This window comes from Xenopus tropicalis, chromosome 6 (assembly GCF_000004195.4).
Source record: "Xenopus tropicalis strain Nigerian chromosome 6, UCB_Xtro_10.0, whole genome shotgun sequence".
NCBI classification, from domain to species: Eukaryota; Metazoa; Chordata; class Amphibia; order Anura; family Pipidae; genus Xenopus; species Xenopus tropicalis.
Window position 1 is genome coordinate 1,038,113 of NC_030682.2, and position 12,423 is coordinate 1,050,535.

Here is a 12,423-nt window from a genome sequence, read left to right on the forward strand (position 1 = left end):
CACACTGGTGCATGTAGGGTACATGAGGGGGTTCCAGTTCTCACACTGGTGCATGTAGGGTACACAAGGGGGTTCCAGTTCTCACACCAGTGCATGTAGGGTACACAAGGGGGTTCCAGTTCTCACACCAGTGCATGTAGGGTACACAAGGGGGTTCCAGTTCTCACACCAGTGCATGTAGGGTACACGAGGGGGTTCCAGTTCTCACACCGGTGCATGTAGGGTACACGAGGGGGTTCCAGTTCTCACACCAGTGCATGTAGGGTACACGAGGGGGTTCCAGTTCTCACACCGGTGCATGTAGGGTACACGAGGGGGTTCCAGTTCTCACACTGGTGCATGTAGGGTACATGAGGGGGTACCAGTTTTCACACTGGTGCATGTAGGGTACACAAGGGGGTTCCAGTTCTCACACCGGTGCATGTAGGGTACACAAGGGGGTACCAGTTTTCACACTGGTGCATGTAGGGTACATGAGGGGGTTCCAATTCTCACACCGATGCATGTAGGGTACACAAGGGGGTTCCAGTTCTCACACCGGTGCATGTAGGGTACATGAGGGGGTTCCAGTTCTCACACTGGTGCATGTAGGGTACATGAGGGGGTTCCAGTTCTCACACTGGTGCATGTAGGGTACACAAGGGGGTTCCAGTTCTCACACCGGTGCATGTAGGGTACACAAGGGGGTACCAGTTTTCACACTGGTGCATGTAGGGTACATGAGGGGGTTCCAATTCTCACACTGGTGCATGTAGGGTACACGAGGGGGTTCCAGTTCTCACACTGGTGCATGTAGGGTACACAAGGGGGTTCCAGTTCTCACACCGGTGCATGTAGGGTACACAAGGGGGTACCAGTTTTCACACTGGTGCATGTAGGGTACATGAGGGGGTTCCAATTCTCACACTGGTGCATGTAGGGTACACGAGGGGGTTCCAGTTCTCACACCGGTGCATGTAGGGTACACGAGGGGGTTCCAGTTCTCACACCGGTGCATGTAGGCTACATGAGGGGGTTCAAGTTCTCACACTGGTGCATGTAGGGTACACGAGGGGGTTCCAGTTCTCACACCGGTGCATGTAGGGTACATGAGGGGGTTCCAGTTCTCACACCGGTGCATGTAGGGTACACGAGGGGGTTCCAGTTCTCACACCAGTGCATGTAGGGTACATGAGGGGGTTCCAGTTCTCACACCAGTGCATGTAGGGTACACAAGGGGGTTCCAGTTCTCACACCGGTGCATGTAGGGTACACAAGGGGGTTCCAGTTCTCACACCGGTGCATGTAGGGTACACAAGGGGGTTCCAGTTCTCACACCGGTGCATGTAGGGTACACAAGGGGGTTCCAGTTCTCACACCGGTGCATGTAGGGTACACAAGGGGGTTCCAGTTCTCACACCGGTGCATGTAGGGTACACAAGGGGGTTCCAGTTCTCACACCGGTGCATGTAGGGTATATTGGGGGGCACCAGTTTTTACTCCCATGATGCCTCTCTCTAGCAGTAACTCACTGTCTCTCTGGGTTCTAGTTCTTCCTGGTGGATGAGAGTAAGACTGTGAGTAACGCAGCCCTGGCACCGACCACAATTACTCAGGGCAAAATGAATGAGGATGGAAATGGTCCAGGGTAAGAAGGGGCATGTGGTATGGTTGGATTAAGGGTGGGACTGAGTAAAGTTGGGCAAACTGACAGGGACAGGACTGGGTAAGGTTTGGGGGAGTGGGGTGAGTAAGATTGGGGTGACAGGGACTGGGGTAAGAGGGATAGGGTTAAGACTAAGTTTGGGATAGAATGGACTGGAATGGGATGGAGAAAAGCCGGGGTATGGGAGAAAGGGACAGGATTGGGTAAAGCTTTGGTAAGAGGGTCTGGAGTCATACTGGGTAGGGTTGGGGTAGGAGGGGCAGGTGTGGAACTGGTTATGGGTGGAAGGGAAGGGATTGGTTGAAGTTTGGGTATGAGGGACAGGAGTTATACTGGGTAGGGTTGGGGTAGGAGGGGCAGGTGTGGAACTGGTTATGGGTGGAAGGGAAGGGATTGGTTGAAGTTTGGGTATGAGGGACAGGAGTTATACTGGGTAGGGTTGGGGTAAGAGGGACAGGTGTGGAACTGGTTATGGGTGGAAGGGAAGGGATTGGTTGAAGTTTGGGTATGAGGGACAGGAGTTATACTGGGTAGGGTTGGGGTAGGAGGGGCAGGTGTGGAACTGGTTATGGGTGGAAGGGAAGGGATTGGTTGAAGTTTGGGTATGAGGGACAGGAGTTATACTGGGTAGGGTTGGGGTAAGAGGGACAGGTGTGGAACTGGTTATGGGTGGAAGGGAAGGGATTGGTTGAAGTTTGGGTATGAGGGACAGGAGTTATACTGGGTGGAGTTGGAGAATGGCAGGGGGTAGGACTGGGTAAGGTTGGGTAAGAGGCAGGAAGTGGAACTCGTTGGGGTAAGAGGAACATGAGTAAGATTGAAAGAGACTTTTGGGTAAATGGGGGGACTTGGGGAGCCTGGGGGGGGGGAGAGTAGTTCTGCTCGAGCTCCATCTACTCAGTATTCTTTGTGTAGAACAAAGGAGCGATCTGGCAGTGTCCCTTGTGGGGATGGAGTTACCCGCCACTCCCACCGCCCGCCCCCCACCCACCGGAGCTACAGTCTGACTGAGCGGCGCCGCATTGGCAGCATGACCCACCCTGAGGATGCCCATTACCACCAAGTGCCAACCGATGAAACAGAAGCAGAGACATTGGCATCCGCCGACCTGGACTACATGAAGAGTGAGTGGCAGAAGGGAGAAGTGAGGGTACACTCAACTGGAAAGAGAGGGGAAGCAGGAGTAGGGAGAAAGGTAATTACACAATGAGTAAGTGAGGGGAAGGATTTGTAGAGAGAAAGGTAATTACACAATGAGTAAGTGAGGGGAAGGATTTGTAGAGAGAAAGGTAATTACACAATGAGTAAGTGAGGGGAAGCAGGAGTAGGGAGAAATGTAATTACACAATGAGTAAGTGAGGGGAAGCAGGAGTAGGGAGAGTAGGTAATTACACAATGAGTAAGTGAGGGGAAGGATTAGTGAGTGGAAGAGTTTATACGCCGGGGACTTCCCATACTAGTCAGTTGAACTGAAGAAGCTGCTCAGATAAGGAGTCTTCCAGTTGCTCTAGATTTACTTCTACTAGATAAGAGAGGGTATAGGTTTAACACTAAGATGAGTAAGAGTAAATGAAAGTGAGTGCATCAGAGAGGGAAGGGTGGGAGGTTGGGAGAGAAGTTATGGGATAGATAGCGAGTAAGAGAGAAGTTATGGGATAGATGGCGAGTAAGAGAGAAGTTATGGGATAGATGGCGAGTAGGAGAGAAGTTATAGGATAGATGGCGAGTAAGAGAAAAGTTATAGGATAGATGGCGAGTAAGAGAAAAGTTATATGATAGATGGCGAGTAAGAGAAAAGTTATGGGGTAGATGGCGAGTAAGAGAAAAGTTATAGGATAGATGGCGAGTAAGAGAAGTTATAGGATAGATGGCGAGTAAGAGAGAAGTTATGGGATAGATGGCGAGTAAGAGAGAAGTTATGGGATAGATGGCGAGTAGGAGAGAAGTTATAGGATAGATGGCGAGTAAGAGAAAAGTTAAATGATAGATGGCGAGTAAGAGAAAAGTTATGGGGTAGATGGCGAGTAAGAGAAAAGTTATAGGATAGATGGCGAGTAAGAGAAGTTATAGGATAGATGGCAAGTAAGAGAGAAGTTATGGGATAGATGGCGAGTAAGAGAGAAGTTATAGGATAGATGGCGAGTAAGAGAGAAGTTATAGGATAGATGGCGAGTAAGAGAGAAGTTATGGGATAGATGGCGAGTAAGAGAGAAGTTATGGGATAGATGGCGAGTAAGAGAGAAGTTATAGGATAGATGGCGAGTAAGAGAGAAGTTATAGGATAGATGGCGAGTAAGAGAGAAGTTATGGGATAGATGGCGAGTAAGAGAGAAGTTATAGGATAGATGGCGAGTAAGAGAGAAGTTATAGGATAGATGGCGAGTAAGAGAGAAGTTATGGGATAGATGGCGAGTAAGAGAGAAGTTATGGGATAGATGGCGAGTAAGAGAGAAGTTATAGGATAGATGGCGAGTAAGAGAGAAGTTATAGGATAGATGGCGAGTAAAAGAGAAGTTATGGGATAGATGGCGAGTAAGAGAGAAGTTATAGGATAGATGGCGAGTAAGAGAGAAGTTATGGGATAGATGGCAAGTAAGAAAGGAATAGTGGGAGGTTGGGAGAGAAGTTATATAAATAAACAGGGTTAGTGAGTAAATATATGAGTATAACAGTGAGTAAGAGAGGAGTAGGAGTAAGTAGGGGGAGGATAGAGTGTATATAAATACAGGGGACATGGGAGATGCGGGGAACACGAGGGAGGAGTGAGTAGCGAGACATGGGAATTAGTACAATACTCCTGGTGTATTATTATAATATTTATATCCAACCAGTATCTTTTTATTCCCATCAACCCCCTTAGGTCATCGGTTCGAGGACCTTCCTGCTGTCCGCAGGCACCTTGTGCGCAAAAACAAAGGGCAAGTAGTCCATATGAATCAGGAGCATCACGAGAGACAGCCCCATCGGAAAAGTGTCTCTCTTCAACCTCATGAGGTAGGAACCACGTGTCATGTGATCACTCGTCAGGCAACGGTACTGCTCCCTCCCCGGGTAGAACTCTAACCTGGTTCCTCCACCCAATAACACCCAATCCTGCACCCCCCTAATCCCCAGATCCCTTCCTCCCACCCCAGGTGTTTGTGGAGCTGAACGAGCTCGTCTTGGACAAACATCAGGAGCTGCAATGGAAGGAGACCGCTCGCTGGATCAAGTTTGAGGAAGATGTTGAGGCAGAAACTGACCAATGGGGAAAACCCCACGTGGCCTCTCTCAGCTTCCGTAGCTTGTTAGAGCTCAGGCGGACTTTAGCGCACGGTGAGTGGAGGAGATCAGCGGAAGATGACAGATTGTTTGGGAGGGTTAAGGACAAAGTAACATTCATTGTGGGCTCTGCACCAGGCTGGGGCTGTTAGATGCCACGAAAAGTCGTGGTTGAAGGTTTAGTTGGATACCGAGAAGTGTTTGTGAGGGTGGAGTCTTGAGAAGGCAACACTGTGAAGATGGTTGGAACACTGGGTGGAGTATTAAGTAGGTTGTTGTGAAGGTGGACTATAGTGAAGGAGGCTACTGGGGGTGCAGGGTGGAGTCTTGAGAAGGCAACATTGTGAAGATGGTTGGAACACTGGGTGGGGTATTAAGAAGGTTGTTGTGAAGGTGGACTTTAGTGAAGGTGGCCACTGTGGGTGCAGGGTGAAGTCTTGAGAAGGAGAAATTGTGAAGATGGTTGGAACACTGGGTGGAGTATTAAGAAGGTTGTCATGATGGTGGACTATAGTGAAGGTGGCTACTGAGGGTGCAGGGTGGAGTCTTGAGTAGATTGTTGTAGTGTACAGTAGCATTTTGTTTAATGTTTTATCACTCATCTCAGTGGCTTCTTCTCCAGTTCAGCTCGTTGTAGTGTATGGGTGGAGTCTTGGGGAAGAGGTTGCATTTGATGGAGTTTTGAGATTTAAGAGGTGTCTTTAGGTAGGGGGTTGCTAGTGTGGATAGAACCTTAAGAAGGTGCTTGTAGTGAACATCGTTGCTACATGGGTGTAATTTTGGGCGGTTGCTACTTAGGATAGTGAAGATGCGTGTGACTGTGGAGTCTTAGAAAGTGTGGTTGGTGGTGGCAGTTGCTGGTGGTTGTACTCCGGGACCTTCCTGAAGATGATAGTGTGGGTGGATTTTTGAGAAGTTGTGTTTGTATTGGTGGAATTTTGAGTTGTTGTTGCCAGTCTGGGGGGAGTCATGAGAAGGAGGCTGTTAGTGAGGGTGATGTCTTCAGAAGGTTCTTGCTCGGTTCTACGTTTTCTTGAGCGTGGTTGTGTGGGGGAACCTTCTGAAGATGGTTGCTAGTGTGGATTGGTTGTGTAAGTGGAGCCAACAGTATCTGGACATGGTCTCCAATCAGCAATGTTCTGTCCTCAGGTGCTGTATTGTTGGACCTGGATCAGAGGACCCTCCCAGGAATAGCCCATCAAGTGGTGGAACAAATGATCATCAGTGACCAAATCAAAGCTGAGGATCGAGCCAATGTACTGAGAGCTCTTCTCCTTAAACACAGGTAAAACACCCTGTAGGAATCATGTAGGTTACTATGGCGGTGTCATACGACATAAATGCCCCAAGTTACCCCTTATGCCCTCTATAAAGCAACAGTGCCTTTATCAGCCACATAATACAGTCAATAATTTCATAATTAACATGGAAATCACATCATGCCCTTATCATGGTGCCCTCAGTAGCCTTATCATGGTGCCCTCAGTAGCCTTATCATGATGCCCTCAGTAGCCTTATCATGATGCCCTCAGTAGCCTTATCATGATGCCCTCAATAGCCTTATCATGATGCCCTCAGTAACCTTATCATGATGCCCTCAGTAGCCTTATCATAATGCCCTCAGTAGCCTTATCATGATGCCCTCAGTAACCTTATCATGATGCCCTCAGTAGCCTTATCATGATGCCCTCAGTAACCTTATCATGATTCCCTCAGTAGCCTTATCATGATGCCCTCAGTAACCTTATCATGATGCCCTCAGTAGCCTTATCATGATGCCCTCAGTAGCCTTATCATGATGCCCTCAGTAACCTTATCATGATGCCCTCAGTAACCTTATCATGATGCCCTCAGTAGCCTTATCATGATGCCCTCAGTAGCCTTATCATGATGCCCTCAGTAACCTTATCATGATGCCCTCAGTAGCCTTATCATGATGCCCTCAGTAGCCTTATCATGATGCCCTCAGTAACCTTATCATGATGCCCTCAGTAGCCTTATCAGGATGCCCTCAGTAGCCTTATCATGATGCCCTCAGTAACCTTATCATGATTCCCTCAGTAACCTTATCATGATGCCCTCAGTAGCCTTATCATGATGCCCTCAGTAGCCTTATCATGATGCCCTCAGTAACCTTATCATGATGCCCTCAGTAACCTTATCATGATGCCCTCAGTAACCTTATCATGATGCCCTCAGTAGCCTTATCATGATGCCCTCAGTAGCCTTACCATGATGCCCTCAGTAACCTTATCATGATGCCCTCAGTAGCCTTACCATGATGCCCTCAGTAGCCTTATCATGATGCCCTCAGTAGCCTTATCATGATGCCCTCAGTAGCCTTATCATGATGCCCTCAGTAGCCTTACCATGATGCCCTCAGTAGCCTTATCATGATGCCCTCAGTAGCCTTATCATGATGCCCTCAGTAGCCTTATCATGATGGATATGGTGGCTATGGTGATTATAGGCCATATGTTTGTCTTGCAGCCACCCCAGTGATGAGAAGGACTCTTCTTTTTCCCGTAATATCTCGGCGGCCAGTCTTGGCTCCCTCCTTGGACACCACAGTACAAATCACGTTTCCCAGCAAAGTGAGCCCAACCTGACTGACCCCCTAATGGGGGGAGATCCCTGTGACCAAGAGACCAAGATAGACATTGAGCGAGAGGTGAGAAATCTGCATTTGGGGCCATCTAATGAGACTGCAGTTCATCTGGTATTGGGGGAGGGGTTAGTATCAGGGCGGAGTCAGGCTGTTCTCACAATTGCCTCTCCCATTTGTTTTACACAGAGAGAGTCGATCCCTTCGCTCCCCTCGATCCAGCGATCAAAGTCTAAGCATGAGCTGAAGCTTCTGGAGAAGATTCCAGAGAATGCCGAGGCCAGTGTGGTACTAGTAGGTAAGTCCCCTAAGCGGGGAATCTGGAATCCTTCCCATGTATCCAGCCAATCCCAGCGCCTTTTACTTACATGATTGGGTGCAGGAGTCCCACTTCATCACAGAACTGCCCCTGGCACCCACCTGTTGGTATTCTACTTCTTACTCATATTACTAATATACTCATTATAGTTCTGTAAGTAATCTCCTAGTCCTACTGTCAGTGATCTCCTCCTCGTCCTACTGTCAGTGATCTCCTCCTCATCCTACTGTCAGTGATCTCCTACTCATCCTACTGTCAGTGACCTTCTCCTCATCCTACTGTCAGTGATCTCCTCCTCATCCTACTGTCTGTGATCTCCTCCTCACCCTACTGTCAGTGATCTCCTCCTCACCCTACTGTCAGTGATCTCCTCCTCATCCTATTGTCAGTGATCTCCTCCTCATCCTACTGTCAGTGATCTCCTCCTCATCCTACTGTCAGTGATCTCCTCCTCACCCTACTGTCAGTGATCTCCTCCTCACCCTACTGTCAGTGATCTCCTCCTCACCCTACTGTCAGTGATCTCCTCATCCTACTGTCAGTGATCCCCTCCTCATCCTGCTGTCAGTGATCTCCTTCTCATCCTACTTTCAGTGATCTCCTCCTCATACTACTGTCAGTGATCCCCTCCTCATCATACTGTAAGTGATCTCCTCCTCATCCTACTGTCAGTGATCTTCTCCTCATCCTACTGTCAGTGATCTCCTCCTCATCCTACTGTCAGTGATCTCCTCCTCATCCTACTGTCAGTGATCTCCTCCTCATCCTACTGTCAGTGATCTCCTCCTCACCCTACTGTCAGTGATCTCCTCCTCACCCTACTGTCAGTGATCTCCTCCTCACCCTACTGTCAGTGATCTCCTCATCCTACTGTCAGTGATCCCCTCCTCACCCCATTGTCAGTGATCTCCTCCTCATCCTACTGTCAGTGATCTCCTCCTCACCCTACTGTCAGTGATCTCCTCCTCATCCTATTGTCAGTGATCTCCTCCTCATCCTACTGTCAGTGATCCCCTCCTCATCCTACTGTCAGTGATCTCCTCCTCATCCTACTGTCAGTGATCTCCTCCTCATCCTACTGTCAGTGATCTCCTCCTCATCCTACTGTCAGTGATCTCCTCCTCATCCTACTGTCAGTGATCTCCTCCTCACCCCATTGTCAGTGATCTCCTCCTCATCCTACTGTCAGTGATCTCCTCCTCATCCTACTGTCAGTGATCTCCTCCTCATCCTACTGTCAGTGATCTCCTCCTCATCCTACTGTCAGTGATCTCCTCCTCATCCTACTGTCAGTGATCTCCTCCTCATCCTACTGTCAGTGATCTCCTCCTCATCCTACTGTCAGTGATCTCCTCCTCATCCTACTGTCATTGATCTCCTCCTCACCCTAAGGTCTTTGCTAGACATTTCTGGCCACACTGTTGGGAATCCTTCCCCACTGCAGTGTTGGTGATCTCCTCCTCATCCTACTGTCAGTGATCTCCTCCTCATCCTACTGTCAGTGATCTCCTCCTCACCCTACTGTCAGTGATCTCCTCCTCATCCTACTGTCAGTGATCTCCTCCTCATCCTACTGTCAGTGATCTCCTCCTCACCCTACTGTCAGTGATCTCCTCCTCATCCTACTGTCAGTGATCTCCTCCTCATCCTACTGTCAGTGATCTCCTCCTCATCCTACTGTCAGTGATCTCCTCCTCACCCTACTGTCAGTGATCTCCTCCTCATCCTACTGTCAGTGATCTCCTCCTCATCCTACTGTCAGTGATCTCCTCCTCACCCTACTGTCAGTGATCTCCTCCTCATCCTACTGTCAGTGATCTCCTCCCCATCCTACTGTCAGTGATCTCCTCCTCATCCTACTGTCAGTGATCTCCTCCTCATCCTACTGTCAGTGATCTCCTCCTCACCCTACTGTCAGTGATCTCCTCCTCACCCTACTGTCAGTGATCTCCTCCTCACCCTACTGTCAGTGATCTCCTCCTCATCCTACTGTCAGTGACCTCCTCCTCATCCTACTGTCAGTGATCTCCTCCTCACCCTACTGTCAGTGATCTCCTCCTCACCCTACTGTCAGTGATCTCCTCCTCATCCTACTGTCAGTGATCTTCTCCTCATCCTACTGTCAGTGATCTCCTCCTCATCCTACTGTCAGTGATCTCCTCCTCATCCTACTGTCAGTGATCTCCTCCTCACCCTAAGGTCTTTGCTAGACATTTCTGGCCACACTGTTGGGAATCCTTCCCCACTGCAGTGTTTGTGATCTCCTCCTACTAAGGAAGTTCATGAGTAGATGTACCTATTCCTCCTCGGCCTACCCTGCTCCTCCCCACACGATTGGTAGGTCATAGTCACCCAATAGAAGGCAAGCTTGCTGTTGGTATTGTGGGTCTCGCATGTACCACTTGTTTCCCCCAAGGCTGCGTGGAGTTCCTGGAACAACCCACAATGGCGTTTATTCGGCTGCAGGAGGCTGTGGAGCTGGACTCTGTATTGGAGGTTCCTATTCCTGTGCGATTCCTGTTTGTGCTGCTGGGGCCGAGTACGTCAAATCTGGATTACCATGAGATTGGCCGATCCATATCAACCCTGATGTCTGACAAGGTGAGAAGGATACTGACCCCCATGTGTGGCTAAGAGTAATACTGATCAGACAATACGCATCTTCTCACTCTGTGCCTCATTTTGGTCTCTGTGACATTTCTCATTGTGGAAAATTGTGGAGGATCACCTGGATTGTCAGAGGATGATCTCCTCCTTGTCCTTATGTCAGTGACCTCCTCCTTAACCTCCTGTGATCTCCTCCTTGTCCTTATGTCAGTGACCTCCTCCTTAACCTCCTGTGACCTCCTCCTTAACCTCCTGTGATCTCCTCCTTGTCCTTATGTCAGTGACCTCCTCCTTAACCTCCTGTGACCTCCTCCTTAACCTCCTGTGATCTCCTCCTTGTCCTTATGTCAGTGACCTCCTCCTTAACCTCCTGTGATCTCCTCCTTGTGCTCATGTCAGTGACCTCCTCCTTAACCTCTTGTGATCTCCTCCTTGTCCTTATGTCAGTGACCTCCTCCTTAACCTCCTGTGATCTCCTCCTTGTCCTCATGTCAGTGACCTTCTCCTTGTCCTCATATCAGTGACCTCCTCCTTGTTCTCATGTCAGTGACCTCTTTCTTAACCTCCTTGTTGTCCTCCTGTCAATTACATCCTCCTTGTCAGTGCCCTCCTCCTCATCCTGCTAATGTAGTCATTATAATTCTGTAAGTAATCTCCTCACCCTACTGTCAGGTATCTCCTCCTCATCCTACGGTCAGTGATCTCCTCCTCAACCTACTGTCAGTGATCTCCTCCTCATCCTACTGTCAGTGATCTCCTCCTCATCCTACTGTCAGTGATCTCCTCCTCACCCTACTGTCAGTGATCTCCTCCTAACCCTACTGTCAGTGATCTCCTCCTCATCCTACTGTCAGTGATCTCCTCCTCATCCTACTGTCAGTGATCTCCTCCTCATCCTACTGTCAGTGATCTCCTCCTCATCCTACTGTCAGTGATCTCCTCCTCATCCTACTGTCAGTGATCTCCTCCTCATCCTACTGTCAGTGATCTCCTCCTCATCCTACTGTCAGTGATCTCCTCCTCATCCTACTGTAAGTGATCTCATCCTCATTCTACCCTAGTGATCTTCTCCTCATCCTACTGTCAGTGATCTCCTCCTCATTTTACCCTAGTGACCTTCTCCTCATTCTACTCTCAGTGATCTCCTCCTCATCCTACTGTCGGTGATCTCCTCCTCATCCTACTGTCAGTGATCTCCTCCTCATCCTACTGTCAGTGATCTCCTCCTCATTCTACCCTAGTGATCTTCTCCTCATCCTACTGTCAGTGATCTCCTCCTCATTCTACCCTAGTGACCTTCTCCTCATTCTACCCTAGTGATCTTCTCCTCATCCTACTGTCAGTGATCTTCTCCTCATTCTACTCTCAGTGATCTTCTCCTCATCCTACTGTCAGTGACCTTCTCCTCATTCTACCCTAGTGATCTTCTTCTCATCCTACTGTCAGTGACCTTCTCCTCATTCTACCCTAGTGATCTTCTTCTCATCCTACTGTCAGTGACCTTCTCCTCATTCTACCCTAGTGACCTTCTCCTCATTTTACCCTAGTGATCTTCTTCTCATCCTACTGTCAGTGATCTCCTCCTCATCCTACTGTCAGTGATCTCCTCCTCACCCTACTGTCAGGTATCTCCTCCTCATCCTACTGTCAGGTATCTCCTCCTCACCCTACTGTCAGTGATCTCCTCCTCACCCTTCTGTCAGTGATCTTCACCTCATCCTACTGTCAGTGATCTCCTCCTCATCCTACTGTCAGTGATCTTCTCCTCATCCTACTGTCAGTGATCTCCTCCTCATCCTACTGTCAGTGATCTTCTCCTCATCCTACTGTCAGTGATCTCCTCCTCATCCTACTGTCAGTGATCTCCTCCTCACCCTTCTGTCAGTGATCTTCTCCTCATCCTACTGTCAGTGATCTCCTCCTCATCCTACTGTCAGTGATCTTCTCCTCATCCTACTGTCAGTGATCTCCTCCTCACCCTACTGT

The 12,423-nt window shown here is 49.1% G+C and overlaps 1 protein-coding gene across 3 annotated transcripts in view; it reads left to right on the forward strand.

The window, feature by feature from the left end:
* Nucleotides 1-12,423, forward strand: part of slc4a2 (solute carrier family 4 member 2) — an 88,974-nt gene that overhangs the window by 58,981 nt on the left and 17,570 nt on the right. For all 3 annotated transcript variants that reach the window (XM_031903618.1, XM_031903617.1, XM_031903619.1), the window contains 8 exons: nucleotides 1,530-1,627; nucleotides 2,561-2,769; nucleotides 4,506-4,639; nucleotides 4,780-4,960; nucleotides 6,056-6,191; nucleotides 7,397-7,577; nucleotides 7,701-7,809; nucleotides 10,247-10,431. In XM_031903618.1, the coding sequence (XP_031759478.1) occupies nucleotides 1,530-1,627; nucleotides 2,561-2,769; nucleotides 4,506-4,639; nucleotides 4,780-4,960; nucleotides 6,056-6,191; nucleotides 7,397-7,577; nucleotides 7,701-7,809; nucleotides 10,247-10,431 (1,233 nt within the window). The remainder of the gene's footprint in view (nucleotides 1-1,529; nucleotides 1,628-2,560; nucleotides 2,770-4,505; nucleotides 4,640-4,779; nucleotides 4,961-6,055; nucleotides 6,192-7,396; nucleotides 7,578-7,700; nucleotides 7,810-10,246; nucleotides 10,432-12,423) is intronic.